The following is a 25,625-nucleotide window of genomic DNA, read 5'->3' on the forward strand; positions in this document are numbered from 1 at the left end:
CCACTGATTGATTTATCTGAGTTAAATGGTAAACCCCATGTCCTTCATGATACATGAATGCTAGTGGGTTTGTATTTGTCTCTACTGTTTTCGCTTTATATGTTACCCTTTATATGCCAGCTTTCCCCAAAAAGTCACCAGGCAGATTCAAGAGAACATAGCCTCATAAAAACCAGTGAAATAAGATATATACTTACAGAACAAGCTGCCCGAGCAAACCCCCAATGTGACCTGGCTTGCTAAATGCTTGCCTGAATAAGAAGGTCTTGCAGTGCTTCTGGAAGATGTCCAGGCTTGGGCTGTGGCAGGCCGCAAGAGGAGAGAGTCCAAGAGCAGGGGAATTACTACTGAGAATGATTTCTCACGTTTTTGCCACATGATTATTTATTTATTTATTTATTTGGATTTGATGTCCACTGGAACCATAACAGTATTGATCAGTTTTGATCAACGGCTTTCATCCCTAAACCCTGCAGAGTGCAAAGCAGGCAGGTTCTATGACCCGAGCTCTGGTGCATCTCAGTTCGGATGTCTTCAGCAACTTCCCTTTGCCGTTCATCAGTTCCTCTGGCTAAAAAAAGGGGAGGCAGGAACTATTTTAGTCTGAGTATATAGTCGCTAATTGGTTTGCAGGGTACAGCATTAACCAACCTTTGCAAACATGGGACAGTGATTGGGAGCTGGTTGGAGAGCTTTGCACTCTGTGACTGTTGCCACCATCTGCAGGCATGTGAAGGATAGTGATAAGACCTATGCTTTAAGAAGTGTCTAGATGTAGGCTAGGATTGTTCATGCCTTGAAAATAAACAGCATTTCCTAAAGCTCCTTATTGTTTTTTCTTGTGTTCAGATTTGGGGGAAAAAACAGATTTTTGAGATGAGAAGCTGGATACCAGGTACCTTAACTGCTCTTTTAATTAAGTCTGCTTATGAAATGATATGTACTTGGCAGCAACAATATCCGCTAATTACAACTGCCTGTACTGAATTCATTACTAGATTGAATTACACAGGAACTAAATGTTCCTCTCAACATATTTTTTCCCTTTTTAATAACATAGTGAATCATGAATGACAATCTCCACGAAAACCCGGGGAGCCCAGACTGGGCTATATGTTGATGTCTATTAGAGATGGAAACACATAACTCTGGCACCTGAGTAACCCCTACATAATCCCTCACAATATTTTAAGCACCTACTTACACAGTATGGACTTTGGTGGGATTTACATATATACTGAAGTGCTTTGCTGGATCATCAAAGTTTTTAGATTGCTTGAGACTGATTAAAGTCACTTGCCCATCAGATGTTAAGCTGATGCTACATTCAGTATTAATTAAAAGGTTGTGCACTTTTCTAATTCTGTATGCTCAAAATCATAAGATTATAAAAAATGAGGGTTGGAAGGGACCTCAGGAGGTCACATCTAGTCCAACTCCCTGCTCAAAGCAGAAACAGCGCCAACTAGATCATAAAATTGTACTGCAATTGGGGGGGGGGAGGTTGTTAGTTTTCCATATAACCATGTTGAAATAATTCTTAAAGTAATAAAGTATTGATTGAGAAGGAAAATCAATGGGGTTGCCTAATTTCATGAATTTTCCAGAGGGTCATGTTTTAATGAAAATGTGTATTTCCAAGGTATACCATATCCAAAGACTTGCTGTTAGAGGGGCACGCTTAACTGCAGAAAGAAATCCAATGACGGAGGCATAAAATAAGCAGAATGTGTGGGTGGACTCGGTGGGTGTGTATTTGCATGCGGGTGTGCGTACATACATACAATCATACATACATGCATACATACAGACTTATATACATACAAAGGTGTTTCAAAAAGTAACGTTAATTTAGAAATGAAACTATTTTGTGTGCAGTGAGTGGAAAACTACACAGCAGTGGGTATCACTGATGGCAGTATTGTGGAATACACCCATCATTTATGGGTAGGTAGAAAAGTTGTGGTCTAGTAAATGATCATGGGACACAAAATGGTTTTATTTTGAAATATATATATATATATATGCATGCATTTTATATATCTAAAAGTGTGTGTGTGTGTGTGTGTATGGTTCAGCTATATCATTCTTGCCCTGAATGTGTTGGAGCATCAGCCCTATAATTTGCTAAGTTTCCTCTATTTGGGTTACCAGACCACAGCATGATGTGACCTTCTATGAGTTAATAACTCTGCTTTGCTGTATATAAGCAGTGAGTCAAACAAAGCATAGCACACAGACCTAGATTCTCAACCACCACCACAGAGTGAGCCACCCAATATGTATGAATAGCTACTGTACTTCCATAACTTCTCATTTTCATATCCATACATGCAATTCAGGTGATTCCCCATACAACTCGCAGTACAATTGCTCGAAGGTGTGCATGTATACTGGGCTCTTCACTTCGCAGCAGTGAAAATGGGACTTTGCAGCTGTGCACACAATATAGCCCTTTCTGAATCTGGATGACAATATTCTCTTGCAGGGCTTCAATAAGATTTGAAAAATGCCATAATTAAGACCATTAATCAGATAGGAAAGTTTTTACTTAGGCCCTGATCCAGAAGAAACTTTAAATACTTGCCCAAGTTAACCAGGTGAGAATCCTATAGATTTCAATGAAGTTACTTACACACGTGCCTAACCTGAAGTATGTAAGTACCTCATTAAAGCTATAGCCCTTGTTTATAGGTGCTGCCCATGAACTGTAGATTTAGTCCTAATTAACTTAATTCACAGTATCTCAGAAAGCAGAGATGGGTAAGACCATCTAGGATATCCCATGAGACCTAGTACATTGTTCCATCTAGATGTATGTCCCCCAAAATGAGAATGAAATGAGTTATTCTCCATGAGTTCCTCTGGGAAACCATCCTAATAGGCCAAGAAATAATTCTTCACAATATATAACATATGTACCCTTTGAATATTTATTGGCTGATTCCACATCTGCTGTCTGCAATATATATTCGTTTTCATTTTGACCTTTTTTCACATGTCGTGATACCATCCCAATCCAATACACAGGAAAGCACTGATTCCTTTTTGGGTTTTTTTAGTCACTATGCCTTTTTTATTCTTTCATCATTAGCTCAAGTATATGAAAGAAAATAATCTGAAAACTTATAACTTCATCTATCTCATCTGAAATGTTTACAGAGGACAGGCTGAAATTTGCATTTCAAGCAAACTCTCTTACAAGCACTATATAAGTCATTGACAGTAGCAGTGCAATCCTTTATTTATAGATTTGAGCATCTGACTGCAGAACGAGCTGTAAAAGCTTTCATATACAGTACTTCACTTAAGCTTGTTAGTGCTTTAGATATAGAATGTGCATCGGTATCACGGATTCTTCTATATGCCTGGTCATAAGCACGTTATAAATGGCAATGGTGCGTAGCCCTAAAAGAATCCATTCTGGTAATTGGCTCTAGGTGTTAATTGCAAAGAACATTGGAAACTCAAAGGCAAGTGAAACAACAGGTGTTATTTATGTCAGCAAAAGCTGTTCTGCTTGTTACTCATTCAGTGTTGGGAATTCAGCGGGTTATATAACTAGTATAGGCAAAGTTGGACTTCCTTATTAGCTTTATCAATTAAAAGTGAGCAGTAATGAAGAGTAGATATTTTTTGTTTGAATAACCCCTGACCTTTGACATCCTTAAGGCTCACTATCTCCACAGTGGTGCATTGCAAGACTCCACTTGGCTTGATCAATCTGTTCTGCCCACATCGGTGAAAAGAAATTGCGTTAGAAACGGCAAGTCACCCATGTTGTTGCTCTGCTTGGCTTTGCACATTACACCGATCAATTATGGTTGCCCTCGCAGAGGTTTTGCAGCCAGGTTTAGTTTCTTGTGTAACTGTACTTGATTGGGGAGGCCGGCTCCTCCAAAATCAAGCTGTCTGTCTCGTTGAAGGTGTCACTTCCAGCAGAGTGATTGGGGTTTTTTATTCGGTTGAGCTGAGACTGTAGTCTTTCATGCTCTTTCCTCAGCTCTGAATAGGAATGGGAGAATGTGTGGAATATGGAAGTCGCTGGGAAAGACATTATTAGTATCCCACTGAGGATGCTACTGAGAGCCACCATCTGACCTGGGACACTTCTTGGTACCATGTCTCCGTATCCCACTGTGGTCATGGAGATGATGGCCCACCAGTATGAGGCTGGAATGCTTGTGAATTCCAGGACCTTGCCAGATTCGTTCTCAGCGAGATAGACCAGAGGGGAAAACAGCGTGACTGCTACACACAAAAAGAGCAAAAGCAGGCCAAATTCCCGGGTGCATCTTCGAACGGTGAGCCCCAAAGTCTGCAGGCCCAAGGAGTGCCTGGCAAGGCGCATCACATACAAGATCCTCAAGGCACGTAAGACTCGTAGCACCAGTCCGACCTTTTCCAAATAGGAGTTGCTGCTCGATCTCTCGGTCTCCTCCCCCGGGTCATCGTCCAGCACAATAAGAGAAACATAATAAGGTGAAATAGCCAAGAAGTCAATGATATTTAGGGGCCCTTTGAAAAACTGACACTTGCTCTTCGCCTGGATGAATCGTAGGCAGAACTCCAGCGAGAACCAAGCCACACAGATGGTCTCAATGACAAAGATGTAATAGCACTTCTGAGAACATTCGCCCTAGCACAAAACAAAGAGAAGGTCAAAGAAAATGAACAGGCTGCGAGTTGACATCAGAAAACATTAGGAAGCAGAAATGTGCATCTCCTGGAGGGTATTGGTATCAGAAAAGAACAGACCCCACCAAACAGCTAATTCTAGGGCTCCTGACAGGTTTCTTTCATTGACATGAGAATGCTATTTGAATGAGTGGGGTTACTGATATAACCCCACATTCAAATTTATTTCAGCTTTTGTTATTAATTTTAGCCTACACGGATGACATTCATCCCAGTGCAGACATCCAGCCCAAGGCCTCTGGGCCACGTAAGTCCCACTTGACCCCTTAAAATAGAAATGAATGAGTCCAGGTACAATAGATCACATCTCCAGCTGGTGCAAACTGATCTAGTTCTCTTGATTTCAGGGTTAGGGTTGGGGTTAGTGTCTATGCAAATTAAAGAAAATTTGCTATGTCAAAGCTAGTTGAAACTAAGCTGTGTAATAATCGAAATACCTCTTTTTTTTTCTTTTCCTTTTTCTCTCTCTCTGGCCTTGTATACTCGATATGCCCCTCAATATGTCTGTCTGTCCCATAGATGCGTACAGTACTGCCCAAAGGAGTGCGTTATATTGGATACTTGCTGACTTGGCTGGGTGTAATTGCTCAGAGTCAGCGATGGTGTTACGTAGCATTTGGTTTTTCCAAGCTGTAGTTTTTTCTTTTGTTGCAGCCTCTGCTCTGCCTGCCTCTGGTCACTCCAGTGATGTGTCATGTGAATTATTCATTATTTTCAAGCATGATTTAAATATTTTGCTAACTGGGCTGAATCACTAGTACATCAGCTCCTTCACTGAGCTTCGCACATTTGTGTACCAAATGGGGACTGTTACCAGTTAGTCTGTAAGACCTTCGAGCAGCCTGATCACTCCGAGAGTCCGTATTTTTCAGTAAGACCCTTCAGCTTTTTTGATTCCCTGCTACTTGGAAACTACAGAAAAAGGAAAGTACTTTTTTTGCCAGGAATTTTAGCCATAAAGCAGCATGCTCTAAGCTGCCTCATGATTGATATCTGAAAATTTCAGGTATACCTTCAGAACTGCTCCTTTTTTTTCCCCCCTTCCTCCACCTTTTGTTGCGTATTTAGGCTTTTTTTCCCACTAGGAAGAACCTGAATAAGAACTATTTCCTCTCTTTGCAAGCTGATCATCTTTCCAAATGCACTATTATGTTGTTTTGAAAGAGAATAACCCAATATTTAGATAGACTAGAAAATCTCACCCTGCTTTTTATTCCTATTACATACGTATACAGGAATACTGATACCTTATCAGCACATTTCCCATCTGTTTCTAATGTGCTTACAATGAACGTTTCAAAAATAGCATCTGTATTTTCTAATCTACAGCCCTTTCTGGCTGAGGGGAAAAAAAAGAGTAATATCACAATCTCTGTCCCTGTAATTAAAGCTATGTTACTGTCCTACTGATGTTCTCTCTTATTCTTTAGGTACTTAGCCAATTTAATGAGTGCATCTACCAAAAATGTATAAAAATTGACCTGCACACCACACAATACACTAACAGAAAACAAAAGATATATACAAGGCATTCATTAGAAACAAACAGTAAAATTCTGGCCTTAATGAAGTTGGGGGAACACTATACTTGAGTTCATACAGGAAATTAATGGAAAAAGCATTTTAATCAGAGAATCCATTTTTACAGGATTGTGTTACATGGGTATTTTTATATATGATGCGATATATATGTTGTTTATTCATCTCTACCCTCCATCCATCTTGTGATCAGGAAATAACAGAGCTATTTTAGGGCTCTTGGTTAGACCAGCATCCAAGTTCAGAAGCAGCAAATAGTGGGAAAAAGAAAAGAACTTAAGTACCACGGGCAATTTCAGCTCCTTGCATTGACATCCTCGAGGGTGTTTCATATTCTGCTTATGCTTCTTGCCAAGAGAGCACCGAGAATGACACGTCCCAGCGGTCCTGCACTATATAGTGATAAAACACGGACGGATCTGAATCTCCTGTAGTGCAAGGTAGGCGAAATGCCCGTTACCGAGCGCAGTGGCAATAACGATACATCCCCGGTTTCCCCGGTGTAATGCATAGAACCGTGGCAACGATCTGATAAACAAGGTTTTAATAATAAACAAGGATTTTAAAAAGTTATAACCCTCCAGGCATAAGCAAGCATTTTGCTAATAAGGGCAAGGAAAATACCTTTCCTATGACTATATATAGGTTACTTCAGGGTTTCTTGCATTGCCTTCTTAGGCATCTGGTCCTGAACTTGCCAAGCTGTTCAAGACCCATGGCTAAGTTAGTCCAGACACCCCTCCCCAACAAATACTTATGTGTAACTTCAAATTTCCCTCCATGAAATTATAATTCTTTGCAGAGTTTCTTGATGTTAAAGAACCAGTGAGTTCCCTTGTGGCATTCAGGCAATTTCTGTGCTGCACGTTTTACAATGAAGCAAGAGCACATTCCTCAAACCCCAGCACCAAAAGCCCCAGACGTCGTTCTTGCCTAAGAGGAAAAAGGGCTGAGGTGGTGGTTAATTATGTGGGAAAGATTAGCCAAGAAGTGGAGAAAGGTCTCTGGCAAGTGGGACCCGCTGTTCTGAGCAGCCTGAGAAAAAGCACTGACCCCATTTCAGGACTGAGAACAACTTCTCTCCTACCGGCAGTTCTGCCCACTGGTTTCTGTTTGTTCGGCAATTAGCAGCTGGCAGTTTCCCATGCTAACGAAGTCTGTTTTGGGGGAGGAAAACTGCTGCAGGATGCTGTACGGGAAGGGGCAGACAGGTAAGGTATGAAGTTAATCGCCCCAAGCTAAATCTTGCCCTTGACTCAGGTCTTACTCAAAGTACTCATTTGTATTTGGAACCATGGACCTCTTCCGGTCTGTAATAGCTTTTAAATTTAGTCTGACCTCTTATCAGTCATGCTACTGGTTTTCAGTAAGTACAGACATGAGGTGGATTTGAGCTGGGCAGTAATCTGGAAGTGAAAGGTCTAAGATCCCAGCAGAGTTAGCTTCTCTCGAAGGTATTACGACAGATTGGACTCTGACTCATTAAAACTGCCTCGTTTACCTGACCAAGATCCCTCTTATCCAACTCAGCATGCCCTGTACCAGATTTTTCTCTTTTGAAAAATCAGTGCAATCTATGTGATAACTGCAAACCATCTTGGGTAGGACTTTAAAAAAAATGTATGAGAGTTAGCCTAACTCCATTTTGGTCTAGGGTACAATTCTAGGCTGAAACAGGAACCAATTTAGGCTGATGCTGAGCACTTACAAATACTCTACACTGAATACTTTACTCAGCATAAAAAGTTACTCCTAGGTGACAAAGAAAGGGTCATTTCCTGGTTGCCAGGATTTATGGATCTTCCCTCCGGTTTGTTGCTGAAGTCCTAGGAAGCACAATATGTCCTGGCTGCTATTTTGCTATCATATATGGGGAAAAAATGGATTCAGTGCTGAAGGGAAACACTAGCTTGTTAATAATAAGGTATACCAAGCATGAGAGATGAAGTATCCGCAGGTAAGCTCCCGAATATATGAATCCTCTCAAGGAATTAAGCTACCCACTTCAAACTTCCACTTTTTTCCCCCAAAGACACTACTTGTTATGCTGCGGGTAAGAAATACGGAGAAATTATGACTGAGACTCCACTCCCTTTACGGATCCTAAGAGAGTTAGAATAGCCTGAAGCCTCAGAGCCGGCAGGGTAGAGGATGGCTGCACTGTTAGCACGTAGAAGTCCCGACGGTCCTGGGACTGTGTGCGCAGGACTGGAAACACAGGGGCACAGCAGAGATCTGGCCACAGCACACGGTACTGGGGAAATGCATGTAATTCAGTGGCTGGCCCATCTACCAGCCTCCAGGTCCGTGCGAAGAAGATGCATAGCTGCAAGTATGAGAGGGTACAGCGGTGACACACAAAAGTTGCCTTAACATCCCCCTCCCCCCTATTGAACCCACCCTATGTGAAATAAGAGTATATGTACCTTTTTATGAACATGATATACTATAAGAACCACAGGTTTTACTTATTATGCGTCAGTATATATTATCAGATGTACTGGTTACTATGGAAATGGTTTAATTCAGTCCATGCATACCTGTAATATATAATAAAGATCGGACATAGAAGAACATGTATAGTCCTTACAGGAATGTGCATGATGGGAGTTTGTGGGGAAGAAGGCCAAAGGTGGAGCCAGGAAAGAGTGCATCAGTGGTATTTAATTGCATTTAAAACAAAATAAGCTTTCACTCCTTGCAAATGCCTTTCTGTACCAATTACTTACAAGGATCCCTTGAGACTGCTGAACTCTAATTAATTATCTGTACCGTGTTGTGGAAACTGTCTTGTTTTGGTTATGGGTGACAAGATTTCCTGCAAATCTTGCCCTAGGAGTAATCAATGTTTCACTACACTGGGAAAAATGAGATGTACAGAGATTTAAATGAGTTACCCAAGGGCACATCAAGAGTCTGTGTGACACATCCAAGAGCTATGGATTCCCACCTTTTGTTCAAGACATTGGACCACACTATCCATGACATTTTGTTTTGGGGTAAGGAAAATACCCACATGCACAAAAATACACACATTTTACCCATTAATAAAAGAGGGAAAACATTGCTCTGATGTTAGCTCATTCATATTACCAGGAATGTGAGCCTACTTAAAACCTATAAAGGCAGAAATGAAGCTCATCATCATGTTTGATAGGATCCATACTCCTTGAATAAGTCCAACTCTGGAATGACCGTTGTGGTTATGGGTTCATTTGGAGAATATTTCATTTTTCAGCCCTTATACCCCAGCTTCTATATTGTTTCCTTGGTCTCAGGTGCTTAGAAATCCTGATCATCTCTAGAAGTCTTATGATGGTGTCTTTGCCTCAGTTTGATATTTTTACTCAGACTGTAAGTGGTTAAAAGAGTCACCAAGATTGCTGCACGTTGCACAGTTCCCTTCAATTGTCACATCGCAGCCTGGAAAACAGGAAACCTCATCGCTAGAAAATATATCTATTAGTGGTGGGATGTTCTGCCTTATTCATGCTCACTCCTTACAAAAGCTTCCACAGGTGCAGTCGGGCTGGTGTGTGCAGGATGTGTGCTATACAATAACTTTGCAGCTCCAGTAAGCTGTTTCTACTGCAGTCAGTCTCTCAGCAACGCTCGCCTGTTCAAATTGCACCAATCCAGCTACTCTGAGACTATGCCAGGTCAGTCTCGCGGATCTCAGCTCAGCAAAGGACCTGCCACCAGAGGTAGACTCCTAGCTCCTTCTAATTACCAGTAGTTTCTGTGCTTAATGAACTGTGGCTTGAGTATTGCTTGCAAGATAAAATAAGATGAACTTCCTGGCCTCATGCCCTCTTGGCTCACAGTGACACATCAGTTAGTAGTTAATGACATCCATGGTCATAAACAAGGCCAGATCTAAGAATTATGCTGTGATATCCCATTTAACACAGGCATAAATCTTACCAAATGGAAATAATATATTTTTTTTGCACACATAGATAATTGTCACCCTGGCTATGAAGACATAGCAGAATTTCCTTTGGGGAAATTAATAAGTAGCCCATCGACTTGATCTGCAGATAAAACATGGCTTGGTATGTTTGCTAGACCAGGAGAAAATGTAGTTCTACAGCAATCCTGTATAGATGAATGGAGGAAGAAAGGCAGAGAGCTATCATCATACCTTCAAGATCAGGTTTATACCTGTTCCTGTAGTGAGCATCTTACAGTCTGTTTGGCTGCATTGGGAGGCACTCACTGGTGTGGTGAAAACTTGCTTTCTAAGACCCACTGGGTGGTCTACACATGCTTTAACGAGAGCCTAAACTTAATGTGCATTTGCCTAATGCACATTAAGGCGATTTTGGCGTGTCTACACGTTCACACGCTAAGGCGCAATAATGCAGTGTGTGGAGCGACTCAGGAGTCAAGTTAGTCCCAAGTCAGTTCACACACACAGTGTTAATGCGCAATAGTGCATCTACATGTGCATTAAGGCGCTTTAGCTATTTGTGCGTAAATTTGATACCTGCTTTTGTAGGTATCAAATTTAGGTGCGAATAGCCTAAAATTGACATTTTTAAGGTGCATTAAGAGTGCACACGTATAGACTCCGCCCTTAATGCGCCTTAAAATGGCTAATGTGCCTTAAATTGGCATGTGTAGATGTGCCTATTGTGAACCATTACCTTCTCATTAACCAATTAACCCTCCACTGCTTAAAATTTGTCCCTAGTAGAATGTATTAACGTATAGCCTCTACCTCACTATAAAGTGCTGGATTTTTTTTTTTTATAAAATGCTGAAGCAAAGGCAGAATAAGAAAATTCTTTGGCAGATCGCAAACGCCATATGATCTTCTTAAAATATATAATCTGGGGATTCTGAACATTTAAACCTGAATCTGTCTAGACTATTAGCAGTTGAAGGTTGTGTCATACATTGTATGAAGGACATTTTCCCTAGATTTGAACTAAGGTCTCAGATTTGACCTATTGTCTCCATTCCATCCTGATTTACACCTTCTGAATAGTGTCCATTTCCACCTGCCTTTTGTAACGATGACTGGCTCGAATAGAAGTCCGTAGGAGTATGTAGGATGCCTGGGACAACTTAATTATCAAGATAAAAGGCACTCGTATACTAAGGAGTTATGTGCCTTAGAAATTCCACAGATAGATCAATTATATTGAATTCTGGCATTTTTTCTGCAGAGACCTATTATCCTCCTATGTACTCTACACTTTGGGCAGGTGTATTTAATTATTTGTATATATAAATGACCTCCACCTAAAAGAAAGAGTAACGAAGGCATGCGGATGGGGACTTACTCTTATTTTGAAGAAAAGCCAATTTTCCCACACTCAAAGTGACTGACTTTATTTGGAGGTTCAGTGTCGGCAACCTGTGTGATTATAGAAATGTTTTTCTGTGGCATATGAATTGGATCTCAAATACATTGCATTCTCAAATGCAAAACCGGGCTGTTTTTGGATGTATAAGAACAGCAGAGTTTTCTATATCATCTTGGCAAAATCTAACCCTGTGGAGGGTCGGGTTCTACTGTGCTGTACTTACAAGAAAGGCTAACAACATTACTGATTTAGCATACATCGGGCACTTTGGTCACAACAGCCACGTGAGTACATCAGTGTTGTTTCCATTTTACAGATGGGGAAAGTAACTTGATCATTACTGCAGAGTGAGTCCATGGCTGATCGAGCCCTGAACCCAAACCTCCTGGCAACCACACCCTCGGTGTTAGATGTCTGATCAGCTGCCCTCAATTAGATCCTTGCTTGGTTCCATAGTCAGCTGAAAAACAGAAGAGACAGGATTCCTGAGTCTGTCCTGCACACTCCTACTCACATCACACAAGCTTTGAATTAACACAGTGCAAATTATGGGAGAACTTTGCATTTGATTCCTCCTAGTAGCCTGAATTCAAATTCATCTCAACATGCCTGGGGGCCTCCTTGCATGGAGGTCTGGGCCTGGCTTTGCAGCTTGCGCTGTTGTAGATGGGTCGCAAGAACATGGTTGCTGCAAGTGAACAGGACAGCATAGCTATGCGGGTGATCCAAGGTCACAACTCAAGCATCTGCGCAACTTCTCCTGGTGCATGCCAGATTTTGCTTGGCAGATTCAAAGGCAGCCAGTTACTGCCCAAATCCTTCCCTCAGCTCTAAGCACAGTTGTATGGATTGAGGCCAGCGTCCACTGAAATACCAACAGATGGGAACAGACTGCATTGTTGCTGTAGGCTATTAAGGAAGAACAGAACCTGCCTTCTGCCTGCTTGCACAGCCTGATCGCTATCCAGCAGTGTATGTGGTGGCTTATCCTAGCGTGATTGCTCTTGTTTTCATTTGCACAGCCCTTTAGTCGACTCCTGGAAACTAGGCAGCCCTGCACATGTTGACGTGAAACCCCTCTTAGGAATTTCCACTTCATTTCTGCAGGTAACTTGACTTCTAGGCAAGACTGCATCATGCTGCATCCCCTCTGCAGTGATGAGGCTCGACTCAGGCTGTAACTTGACAGCAGAGAATTGCCTTGGTGGAGTGGCACTCCCCAAGGGGGTTGAGCGAGAGGCATCTTGTCCAGCTGCCCTAATTGAATGAAAGAGTTGTGCTGAGTTTGGGGAGGAGGTGAGTAAGGGGCTGTGGCTTGCTCTGCTAGCTCTCCACAAACATGAGGAACAGCGGCAGGTCATAAACGGCTCCCTGAAGGCTCCTCTGACCTCATTTTGGGACACTAAGCAGGGCTTGGGATCTTTTAACTGAAATCTTTTAACTGGAAAATTTGGTGAGTGAGTGCACAAGTCTGCCCCAAGAGGAAATGCGATCCCTCTGCCGCAGGTAGTGCTGAATCACTACTGTGCCTGCATTGCTGCTTTACCTGAATAATTAAATCATGCTCCATCGAATCAAATGACACTCGAGAAGAACGTGAAAACTCCCTATTATGGATCACTCAGACACTTGGATTTATGGTTACAGAGCTGATGCAATAAAATGAAAAGGTTTACAGCCTGCAGAGAGAGCCGGTGTCCTGATTTGCTGAAGGACTAGCTGTTAAAGCAGCATTGTGTGTGTACTTGCATCACACAATGATTTGCCACCTCAGTCTGGGGGAGGAAAAAACCCCTGAACTTATATAAACCATTGTTAAAACTACTGCCGCTGAGGAACATAAATGAATGCCGGGTTTGCATTAGCAGGGGCTTTAGCGAATAAATAAAGAGATTACAGTTTCTAAATCTGCATGCAATATGCTGGCCTTTTTATTGGGAAAGCAAGTTTTAAAGATAAAAAAGGTAATTTTATCATCTTGGGGCCTGATTCTGTAAACGCTTTTAGCCAGAGCCCTTACTAATGTGGGCAACAACAGCATGAATTTGAATAAGTGGTGCCGCTTTACACCAGCTCTGGATCTGGGCTGGGAGCTGCGATAAAATAACTGTCCCTTCTGAAGGAGGAAGATAAACTTAGTGGAAGCCTCTTTGTTACTGTGAGAAACCTTATAATCATATGAATAGGGCATTTGACTGGGATTCAAGAAATGCCTAGGCTATTCTAAGCTTTGCTACTGAACTTTGATGTGTCCTTGGGCAGGTTATTTTTCCCCACTGTCTCCTTCTACCTCTTCTATATTTTAAATGTTTCTACATTTTGCCCTTCTCTGGACAGGGACTGCCTCTTTTTATATGTCTGTGTAGTACACAATATGGAGTGTGTCCAGATGAGCGTGCATGTGCATTTCCCTGGGGACAAATAGCAGTGGCATTTAGTTGTGCAGCTGCTACTTGTCCCTGGGGAATACCCCAAGGCAAATTGCCCCAGGTAGGGTATAGAGGAGGCTAGGGGTAGCACCTGTGGCTGTAGCAGCAGTGATCCATGCATGCGGAGCCTGGCCGGCAGCCGGAGTGCAGCTTTAGCTGGCCAGCTCCAGTTTTGGGTGGCGGATGCTGCAGCCATGTGCACCACCCTGCTTTTTTTTTTTTTTTTTTAACCATTTTTTTAAGATCCTGGGATTTCCCAGTATTTAATTTTGGCTCCGCGCTGCAAATATCCAGCATGGAGAACTTTTTAATTGTGCCACATGTGCTTTGCAGCACCTCAGAAGCCTTTGAGGTGATGCAAAGCGCATGTGCATGCTCATCTGGATGCACCCATCCATGTGCCACTGCTATTTGTCAGCTATGTGCTGCTGCAATTTGTCCCCAGGGAAACGTAAGTGTGCATTTGTCTGGACGTGCCTATGATTAAGAAACAAGGATGAGTCTTCTGGGTACTATTGCAGTACAAAATAATAGTAGTAGAAGAGGAAACTGAAAATCTGTGCATAGTTTATGGTACTTCCTAGCCTTCCTCTAGACTGGGTAATTTATCTTTTGTGTGCTTGAGCTAGGTTAAAATATCTTTAGTGGTGAAAATCCAGAATCATATCTCACCAGTCTAAAAATGAACCGAAGACCCACCAAAGCTATATATTGGGCTGGAAAAGGGATTCACAAGTATAAGATGAAGAGGGACAGAGGGAGTTCATTATAGAAGAACAGATGACAGGTGTCATCTATTCATTACAGTGAAGATGGGCAGAGTAAGTACTGACCGAGTGTGCCAACATGTCCATCATCCCAAAGGAGTTAGACATTACACAGTTGTTTCTGAACTTCCTGGCTAAGTACAAACAGTCAAAAAGCCCGAGGCTGAATCAGTTCAGTCTTTGCACTTTAGTCAAAACTATAGAGAAACAACTGGACAGACATTCACTTTTGATTCAGGAAATGCAGCCACATACCTGTAGTGGCTTAGGCCAGAAGCTGGGGGGGGCACTAGACCACAGCTCTCTGTCACATAGCCAGCATGGGTTGTGTGTTCACTTTATCTTTCTGCTCCCCTCAAGGTCTCTGCAATTTGCAGTCCAAACTCACAGTAACCAGACTCTGCAGGGTTGCTCATCACTTCCTCTTCCTGTTTCCAGGTGCCTCTGGGATTTGTAGTCCACAGTTGCAGCCAGCAATACGTTTTTAGCAGGGCAGGGCAGCTCTGTACTCAAGGGATGGCAAGTTGAGCCCCTTTCCCTGGCCCCAGACCTCAGCTGGGGTTTGCCTGGGTGGAGGCAGCCCCTGCCCCCTCCCCCCGCAACCCTTCTCTGCTGAAGCAGACAGCACAGCCCAGCACAGCCCAGAGCTGGAAAGCATGCTGGGGGACTGTGATTTAACTTTTGAACCAGGAATGGGTCTGGGACAGAAGGTCCAAAAACCGATTTGACCCAAATCAGTTAAGTCTGACACTACATTCAGTCAGGTTGATCTTAAATCGGTTTCACCCATTTTGAAACTGGTTTATGTGCACCGAACGTCTGTTCTGTTACAGGTTTAAACCAGTTTCCAAGGACTTAAACCGGTTTATGTGCAACTTCTGACCCTAGCCCTGAGACTAACTCAGGTGATTAAAGTGAATATCTCTGACAACCTCAAAGGGAGGGGAGGAGGGAAGGGTTTGTCCCTTGGTAACGCACATGTGTCAGAGCAGAACGCATGGGACAGACCACGGACCTGGAATGGATCAGATACCCACCCCAGCTGTGTGTCCCTCCACAATAGAGAGTAGGAAGCCAGGACCTAAATGCTGTTGGAAAACTTCCCGAGCCAGACTTACGTAAAGCAGCCAATAGTGCCCAATTTTTTCCTCCTGAACACTGGTCTGACACATTTGTAGCCTGCTTTTCAAAGCCACTGAAAAACTAGCACCATCCACATAGTCACCATCATGAAGCATTCAACTTTTCAGAATAAAATCATTCTCCCTGCAGGCTTCTGGGAACTGAACACTTCTGAAAACTGGCCATTTCTTTTGGGTGCTTAAAAGGGAGCAGAACACTTCTAAAAACCTGTACCCGGATGGCCAACACTATCAGGCTTCCATTCACACTGAGTGTCTGCTCTCCTTTGGTGTGCAGGAGAAGAGTGGAGTTAATGTAACAGAAGCCTCCGGTGAAGTTAGGAACAAGACTTGGATGAAAATTTACATTTTCAGATGCTGGGATTAGTTATCCATGAGAGCAATTACTAATAATCTGAAGGCTGATTAATTAGGGTGTCATCAGTTAGAAAGACCAGCTCTAGAGGAATGACTACTTGCCCTTCCTGTAGCGTTAGGCAAACTTCAGAACAAAGTCATGCTCCAGACACCTTCACAGCCTTTGTTTTCCTTTGCTCTATCTTCTTTCTTGAGTATTTTTACTGCATTATTTTACATAGATTATATGAATTCAAGCAATTCTGATCTGTGATGTGAATAAGTTATTTGCATGCTATTATGTCATGTTTTATGGGTGTTTCAGTAAAACACATATTCATGTTTTAATACACTATATATAATATTTTTACTCTAGACTACAATGGGTATGGTACTTCAGACCTCTGTTATAGATGACAGTGCTAAGGATTTAGGAGAATCTGTGACCACAATAATCCCTCTGATAAGAATTTGCAGAATGATATATACTGAACATCTAAACAATACTGTTGTATATAGTATTTGTGTCCCATATAGTATATACAGTGGGCACATCTACACGAGATGCCACGTTGGTGTAGCATTGGTGGGCATGAACCATGATGGCAACACTACTGTGCAGTAGCAAAAAGCTACTGCACAGTAGCTCGTTCCTACTGCACAGTAGGGTTGGAAACAACCCCCAGGCACCACCGGGACTGCACAGTAACTTTAACTACTGCACAGTCATTTAGTACTTGCTAAAGCTAAAGTGCTTGTTAAACACGTGCATTTAGTGCTTGCTGAAGCTAAAGTGCTTGCTAAGGCAAGTACAAAATGAATGCACAGTAGCAACTGCACTGTCAGGTGCATGTGTATATGCTCCCAGTATGTAGTATATAGACTGTCCCATACATTTAATAAGTATTATAATGACTTAAAAAACTTCTTAAACACGCAAGTCTGTATGCCCATTTAAAAATTTGTACATATTTGTAAAAAGAAGTGTAGAGATTTTCAGTTCAATGTAAGATGAAAGATGCTGAGCCAAACAGATGTGATTTTTCCCATTGTAGGTGTCAGGAGTTATTTAGGGATTGGTCCTCTTGTCTAGTCCAACCTCCTGCTCAAGACAGGATTATCCCGCACTAAACTGTTCTCGTTTGCCTTCCCAATAAGGCCAATAACAGGTCTTTTCACCTGCTCAAAACATTTTCTTTTTCTTCTGCAGTTTCCTTAAGACTCCAAGTTAACTTTGAGTCCCACTGAAACGTCTTACAGCCCTGACAGCAAGCCCACCAAAATCACAAGTAAGTGCTGCCAAAAGCAAGGGATTTTAAATCCCTGGGTTTTTATAAAATGAGAGATTCTGAGTTCTTATTATTTGCTTTTTGGGAACTCTCAGGAAAACCAGGGTTTTTGTCTGGGAGACTGATTCTCAGTCACTGTAAATTATCATACTTCTATGAGAACCAATGGCTCAGAGACAGTTTGCGTCAGTTCATGATCTGCCTCTAATTGGATCATGTCTTTTTTTTAGCTGTCTTGAGGGAGACCCACACCTTGATCTGTGCACCCAAATTGCTTAACTTTTAGGGGCTATTACATTTTGCAAGTGCATAAATGACAATCCCACCTACAAATACATACTTGTTTGTGTACCCAAGATATGGGTGCCTTTTCCATGACAGAACACCCATGATCTGGCTATCGCTTTTACACGAGCTAGGGACAGAAATTACATATAAGCCAGGATAAGTGATTGGAAACTGGTTCAAATCTGTAACACAACAGGGGTTCAATGCACATCAGCCACTTTCAAAGTAGCTGAAATGGGTGTAAGATAATCCTGGATTCATGTAGTATCAGACTTAACTGATATACGTTAAATTGATTTGTTGAATTTCTGTCCTGGATCCCCTCCAGATAACGTTAATTCACAGTCTCTCAGCGTCTCAGGGTGCTTTGCACTTCCCTGTACCCCCCTCCCTCTCCTCTCCTCCCCTTGTAGAGTGGGTGGGCTAGCCTCAGCCCAAGCTGTCTGCTCCAGCAGAGTAGGGAGGCTTGCTCTAGCACCCCCCAGCTTCTGGCCTGGGCCACTGCAGGGATGTGGCTGCCTTTCCAGAATCAAAAGTGAATGTCTGTTCACTTGCTTGTCAGTTCAGTCTATGCAGCTTAGAATAACTTGCGAAGACTGAATCTATTCAGCCCCTGACTTTTTGACTGTTTGCACTTAGCCAAATTGTCTAATCTGTCATGAAACTGGTTTATACTCTTCTTCTGACTGTAAGTTTAAGATCAATGTTGACACCCACCACCTTGGTGGACACCCCATGGACTGATCCAGAGACCCCGCGCGGTATAAGTCTCACTCAAACAATAGAGAGGCACAGTTCTATCGTCTGTAGCTATAATTATTCTCTGCAGTCTTGGACCAAATGCATACCCCTTCTCCCCCCCAGCTTTATTTTACTTTCAGCTGTAGTTGTACCTTTAAGACCTCTCCTCTCCGGTCTGTGCCCAGGCCTGTAGAGATGCCTGCCTGCCTTCCTCCTCTCTTGCTGCTATGGTAACCGGGTTTCCCTGATGCTGATGCTCCTGATTCATTTTCTGCCATAGCTTTCACTTCCCCTCCTGCCTGCTCTTCTGCCTGCCAGAGCAAGCTGGGCTTCTTTGCTACAGCCACAAAGGCAAATGACTCTATTGCCTGCAGGGGTGGGACAGCTGATCCTTCAGACTGAAGCGGATTCAATTTGTACAGGTTTCCCTCCTCCTCTTGCTTTCATCCTCCTCTTGGAGCTGGTATCCGGCCAGCTCTGATACCCAGACTGAGCTGGGATGGTGAGAGAATGGAGCCTAGAGAGGTGCATGTGTCCACCGAGGTAAAGCTTTTTTTTTTTTAATTGGTATCTTGAATGTGATAGCCCCTGCTTTCTTCATTAGTGGCCCTGGAGAGTTAGTCCTTTTCTCAGGAAAACTGCGCAGAAGCGGGACCCAAGGAATCTCCCAAAGCTCTCCGACTGCAGGAGTTCAGAGTTCGAATGCTGCCACCCCAGAAACCTGCCTTGTGCTCGAGCAGGCATTGGAGAGAAACAGAGCACGTGACCTTTGTGTTCAGCCCCAAAAGCCAACATTTCAGATACCGATTGCTTGTCGAGCAGCAACCCCAGGCCTAGACTCTGTTGCAGAGACAGTTGGGGGAAGAATGATGAATAGAAGAATGAGGGAGTTTACAAGTTGTAGGCTGCAGCCTTTTTTTAAACTGAAATCCGTACTAGGAGTTACTTGCCTTGCTCTAGCTGCAATACCGCTCTTAGGTGCCTGGAAAGGGGAATTTAGGTTTGGTGGCTCCCAATTTTAATCAGACACATCGACAAGCTTAGCATTCACATCTGGGAAATGCTTCCTAGTTCATGTGGTCTACCCCTCTGCAAGCCACACTCCTGAAAGCAAACTCTCTTGTGCTCTGCTAAGCCTGGTGTGAAATGACTTGAACAATAGGATTTTTGCCACTTAGTTTTGCATCTGGAAAGCTGTTCCAGCGGATTAGAGACTTTTGTATTACATAACATTTCCTGATATCAAGACTAATTTTATCCTTTGCCCAGTTTCTTTCCAGTCCCCCGCCCCCCAGCACGTACCCTCAGCAGATTGCCTCTGAACTGCTGCAGCATTTCACATCATCATCCTTGGTTAAACTTTTAACTAGCTTCAAGTAATTTTGCAAATAAAAATCTCTATTGATTCACAAAATCTCCATACTCTTCAATACCGTTCTATGGGATAGAACATTTTGATGGCAATACAATTACTGCAAAGCCAGTTGGCAGCTATAACCCTGTGCTCAAAGTGTGCGCCTTTTGGAGAGGGATTTAATGTTAAAAAAAGAGAGAGCGAGCATTAATCAGATCTAGCTGAGATGTACTACCCCCACTGTGTGTTTAATCTTTCCTTATAAAATCCATTAGAAAATAGTTCTCTTAATGTCTTGAGCTTTAGATGAAATACAGCCAGGCAGTTTTAGAAACAAACTGAGAAGGGAGCAGTATTTCCTAGAGAACTTTTCATACTCTTTTTGCTTATAACTATAAGACGGATGCTCTGTATTTATAACTCCTCCTTAGAAGCAGTGAAGTATCTTAACAGTTTTTACTTGAAAACAGATTATCTTGTGGGTTAGCTACTAGAGATCCCAGCATATCACTGAAGGGCTACAATCTTTCTATGCAAATAGAAATCCAGGAGGCTAAACCGAATGGGGAATGCTGGCTTTAAATTCCAGCCTCTTGTGCAATCCTTCATTTTATTGAAAGACATCAAATGTTATGGCATATCTTCAGTGGGATCGTGTTCTGCGCCTCTCTGAATTACTACTCAGGCAATAAAGCACGCAGAAATTTCAGTGTTGCATGCATCACATCGGGCAGTAAATGTGCAAACAGTCTCGTTAGGCAATTGAGAGTAAAGCGATGAGAATCTTATCATCTAATGAGCAAAATGATTAGGGTTGGTTTAACTGTGTAGCCTTTTCAGTATTTTCAAAGGTGTATAGTTATTTAAAAGAAAGAGCTAGAGAGTGCAGGTTAGGGAAGGATCCAGTGTTCATTTGGTCAGTTTGGATGGTATTATACCTAAAACTTCATTAAAGTACTAACTCCCTTTTTCTTATTAGAATGACAGGTATTTAAAAATACTGGAAGTAGCCGGATCCCAGGGAATAGTGTTTTAAGGAAAGATCCTGTGTGTAATATAAGTTTCATTTATTTGCCCTGAATTTCTAGCAGGAGATCTGTGTGGAGAAGGCTTGTCTGTGTTTAGGGAGTTACATTTTCAGCCCCCACTTCAGCAGTGCCCCTGCGAATTTTCTGTGCATACAAATACAGGGCGCAAAACTTGTGCACTTGCTTTTGGAGGCAAGCTTTGCAGTTCTGCTTCCATCACAATAGATTGCAGATATCTCGCTTTATTTTAATATCTTTATGCAAAAATTGCAGTAACCTCCCCCTTTCTTTTGTTCTGTGAAAATGACTTTAAGGACTATTTCAGTCTCCTAAATTCAAACCACACTAGAGTCCATCTAGTTATCAAACCAGAATACAATGTGATCTTTTTAGCAAAGGAAGTTGGCAGGAAAAATAACTTCTTTTGCTGACATAATCATTCAAAGAATTACTGATAACCAGAGGGCTCTTTGGTTACAGACAGCTGAGGATGAAACTGCTGTGACCGAGTGTGCGATCCTCAGTGCTAGCACCAAACACAGTAACTCTTGCTCACCCCTCTTTACTAAGTGGGGAAAAGAAATGCTGTAAGGTAATGCATCCCCATGTATTTCATTTTCAGAGACTTTTCTGTATCCCTGGCTAGTAATCAATAGCAAACTTAGTTTCAATTATTTGTGCTTGACTAGCTTTGAAAGAGATAAAAGTCAGTTTAAGTAATTGCTTCCATTCTGTAAAACAGACAGCATTAGATACCTTTTCCCTGAGGATCCTCGGTGAGGATGCTGTATCTTTCTTGCCATGCATGTCTAACAATGACAGGTTTGCTTCTCGTAACGCTAGAGCAAGGCTGTAATCCTAGTTAAAAAAAAAAAAAAAAAAAGACCGACTTACCCTGTCTTCTTCAGCTCTTAAGTCTGGCATTGTGCTAACACAAAGGCTTATGGCTGTGGTGGCCACGAAGAGAATGGAGAGACAAGCAAAGACTTTGCCTGGGAGTCCGGATTGAGGATTTTCTACCATGTCCCTAAGTCTGTTCATGAACTCTTCGCATTTGGTCTTCTCATCCAAGACACATGCGGTATCCTGGCTTGTTTGCATGTCCTCCTTGCGCATCTCTGCCAGCTCCTGCAGTTTCTGAAACAGCTTTCGGAAGCAGCAGTTCTCCAGGTTGGACTCTTCAATCCCCCAGTACCTCAGCTCCTCCTGGAATGACAAAGCACACATGTCTCGCAAGAGCATCAGCTTCCCCGCTGCCAGGAAGCTGACAATCATCCCGAAAGCGCTGGGGTTCCTATCGAAGAAGAACTCTTGGGTGTCTTCATCGTAATCGTCGCAGAGCTGAATAATTTCCTCGTAACTGCTGCAAAACTTTAGCTTGCTCAGCCGGGTCAGTGGGAATTCATCCAACGTGCTCCAAGGGAACAGGTACTTGATGCCTCCAACATTGATCACGATTTCCCTCTTCAGATCGACTTTACAGAGCTGATCCGAGTGGTAAATCCTCCTGGCTCTTTGGTAATGGACCCCTTTGACAGACGGGGTCTCAACAGAGACAGGAAAGAAACGGTTCAGGGAACTACAAGAAGTGTAGCTAATGTTGCTGTAGTCTTGATCGCTGCCTCCCGAGAGAATAGGCATCTCTGAGAGTTCTCACTGGGACGTCCCGAATGGCATCAGACTGGGGTTAGCTGTCACCCGAAAGACGGAGGAGGAAGGAAGAAAAAATAGTAAAGGTTATAACAGTAGAAAAGGCATCACAGATGACTTCCCTACAACACAAAGTGTGTGTGCGTGGAAAAGTCATCTCTGTGCCTCTTCCTGAAATCTGCAGCCTGTGAATGCAGTTTGCTTTCCAGTCTCATTGGTTGTCTGGCAACACACACTTACACACACACACGCACACGCACACACAGAGAGAAAAAAACAACAAGCCTCATTCATAATTATTGCTCAGCGATGGCTGACTGAAAGATGGGGTGTGAGCAGAGCAGGCTATTGGTTTTAGAGCACATCTTGGTCATTAGCCTACCTTTTGAATTTGCTAGCACTTGCAGGCTGCTTGCTTCTGTGGCTTCTCTGAAATACACATCAGCTACAAAAAGCTGTGTAATCCTTATTAAAGTTTTGGGGGCCAGTTATCAGTCAGCAGCTGGATGCTCAGTTCTGAATTGCTTTAACTTCGAAGCTCTCAAAGTGAAATGCCTCCTTCCTCTCTACACTCTTTCCTGACAATACTTCTTCAGGGTGCTGCAAAGAGTAACCAAGTCAAGTGCTAAAAAAATTGCGTGTTCTTATTAACCCACCCAGATACCACTGCACATTACTGAGAGGACATTGGAGGCCAAAGCGACCCAGAGAACCACGTCTTCTCCCAGGCAGTGGCCTGATCAGCAGACTTCTTGGTAAAGAACAGATCCTTCTCTTTGCCCATCAACTGTGCTGATGCTTCGTGGCTCCTCTCCATCACAAAAATCCCAAAGCAACTTCCCCAAAGTTACTCACCACCTTGATGCTGGCTGCTCCCAGGCGCCTGGCTTCCCCGCCAGTGGAGAATGCATGCTGCAAACTGATCGACTCTCCTCTGAGTTACTAACCAGCAGAGAGACCTGGGGATATTTACTGTATTGATCACATGAAAAATTAGTAGTGCACTCTGCAAACCTCAGGCTCCTCTCTCTCTCTTTCTTTCCTTCCCTCTTGAAGAGAGGCAGAGTGGTCCTGTGTATCCTTTGCAAAACAGGGACCTTCCCTTGCTATCAGAGGCTCAGGAGGCAGCTCCTGTCCTGGGCTCCTGGGGCGTCATGGTGAACTGAATGGAGAGAGCTGGTGGAGGCTGCCCTCTGCCTCTCTTCTGCTTCCCTTGGGGACTGTCAGTGAAGTCCTGAAAGAGGAGGGGAGCGGAGGGGGAAGGGCTTAGAACTAATCTCCAGCATCCATCCATCCATCCGGCAGGCAGCAGTCAGATGCAGCAACTCAGTAGCAGCCTCCAGGGAAAGGATAGTCCCGTCCAATCGGGTTTAATAATAAATACATTGTGGCGAAGCTCATTAGCAAAATGCTCCCTGTCCCCATTAATGCTTTTAATCATCACATCCTTGTTTTCCTTGCAGAGACCAGACGATTTTTCTCAGGACAGCGCGGGCCATCTTCAGCAGACAGGACTCGCTCCTAAATCCTGTTGGCGAAGCGGTATGTTCAGGAGCCCCAGAAGCTGCTGGGGAGATGGGTTCTGCCACCAGCCAAATTTCTGGGAGAGGGCTTTCTTCTGCCAGAGGGAGGGTCTCTGAGCCTCCTGCCTGGAGGGTTTTTTCCCATATAACTACTGAAATGTATCCTCCTGGCTTTTGGGATTCTGGGACCTTCTCTGCTCTGCCTCACACAGGCAGGAGCTTTGGAAAAAGTATCCTCTCCCTCTCCATATGTGGCCCAGGAGGGATTGGCCATGCCTGGTGGTTGGCGTGCTGGGATCTTTGGGCTGGCTGCTTGCAGGGCATCCATCAGCATGGAGATCACAGATTCAAGCAGTGTCCTGAGCAGCTGACGGGCAGGTCCCAAAGGGTGGAAGCCCATGCTCATGTTGTTGCCTACATCAGACCTTGTGGGGGGGTCTCTTTGTACCTAGATGGGCTGGAGCTGCAGAACTCAGATCCGGACCTAAAATACTCAGATCCCATTGCAAGAATTAGGACCATTTGCAACAGGGCTCACTGAGTAGATTTCATTGGAACCAGGGCTTTATTCCAATTATCTCTCTGAGACACATAGCCAGTATACTGTGCACTGCTTCCACACCCAGGGCTAGATCCTGTCCCACCTACCATGGGTGTAGGTGGTACTTAGGCATGTAAGCATCTAAGTGCGATCCTACACAAGACCCTTTTGAACAGTGGTAAGAAAGGTACCTTCAGTCCTTCATGCACCAGTATGTGAGTCCCTGCTGCTTTTTTTGTGATCTGATCTTACAGCAAAGATGAAGGCATGTGACAAAGGAAGCCATGGTAAGTCCTTTACAGGCAGAGCAGAACAGGGTTATACTCAGGCACTTAAACACCTAGGTGCCAGTTATATGCCTACCTGAACCATGCTGTAAGGAGGAATAACCAACTGTTGAACTGCAACACCTATGGATCTGGGTGGTGCAGCTATGTATTAGCAGGTAGCATTAGCAGCAACACTATGGTACGATTCAGGACAGGAAGCCTTCTAGTGTAAACTGGAAATTAGATGCCTCTCCCTTGGTCCATAATGGTACCCAGAAGATTCACTACTTATCAAGCTCTAACACACAGGTGCTAATTATGCCATCTCCTGAGAAGCTCAAATAGATGCCTTCAGGCAACTGAGTCTTGAGAGTATAGCTCAAAATCACTTGAAATCCCATCCCTTTAATACAGGTAGCCTTTTACACTTCCGATCGGTTGTTCCCATGGACTTTTATGCAAAGAAGCAGCAAACCTGTTCTCATTAACTGTGAATAAATTATTTTTTGAAGGGCAAAACAATTACTGTTTCTGCCTTACCCCTCAAAACCCTTGTCTTGGGGATTTCAAGGTAGCATTTCTGAGGCTAATCGAAACAAGGCCTGCAGCAATGAACACACAGTATCATCGAAAGAACAGCCCTGATTTCTTTCAGCTTTTTTAAAACTAAAAATGCATATTTTGGAGTTAAATATGTCACCCTGGAAATATGCATC

General features: G+C 43.2%; 1 protein-coding gene and 1 long non-coding RNA gene across 7 annotated transcripts in view; one reads left to right on the forward strand and one right to left on the reverse strand.

Moving 5' to 3' along the window:
- LOC106740243 (uncharacterized) overlaps positions 1–25,625 on the forward strand; it is a 105,288-nt gene that overhangs the window by 48,403 nt on the left and 31,260 nt on the right. For 3 of the 4 annotated variants that reach the window (XR_002090511.2, XR_009455307.1, XR_009455308.1), the window contains exons 4-6: positions 17,437–17,515; positions 23,237–23,331; positions 24,040–24,118. This is a non-coding gene — a long non-coding RNA (uncharacterized LOC106740243). The remainder of the gene's footprint in view (positions 1–17,436; positions 17,516–23,236; positions 23,332–24,039; positions 24,119–25,625) is intronic. The other variant, XR_002090510.2, reaches the window with a different exon arrangement.
- Positions 1,871–24,043, reverse strand: KCNG4 (potassium voltage-gated channel modifier subfamily G member 4). Of its 3 annotated transcripts, none has more exons than XM_019488230.2 (3): positions 23,432–24,043; positions 21,821–22,617; positions 1,872–4,639 (listed from the first exon to the last, which is right to left on the reverse strand). In XM_019488230.2, exons 2-3 carry the CDS (start codon positions 22,565–22,567, stop codon positions 3,854–3,856), a joined length of 1,533 nt encoding a protein of 510 aa, XP_019343775.1. In that variant the 5' UTR covers positions 22,568–22,617; positions 23,432–24,043; the 3' UTR covers positions 1,872–3,853. The 3 variants fall into 3 exon arrangements, 2 of the variants coding, with proteins under 2 accessions (XP_059569886.1, XP_019343775.1); XR_009455306.1 differs by lacking the exon at positions 23,432–24,043 and adding an exon at positions 6,522–12,012 and having other exon boundaries at positions 4,554–4,639; positions 21,821–21,903; XM_059713903.1 differs by lacking the exon at positions 23,432–24,043 and having other exon boundaries at positions 1,871–4,639; positions 21,821–23,240.

This window comes from Alligator mississippiensis, chromosome 10 (assembly GCF_030867095.1).
Source record: "Alligator mississippiensis isolate rAllMis1 chromosome 10, rAllMis1, whole genome shotgun sequence".
Classification (NCBI taxonomy): domain Eukaryota; kingdom Metazoa; phylum Chordata; order Crocodylia; family Alligatoridae; genus Alligator; species Alligator mississippiensis.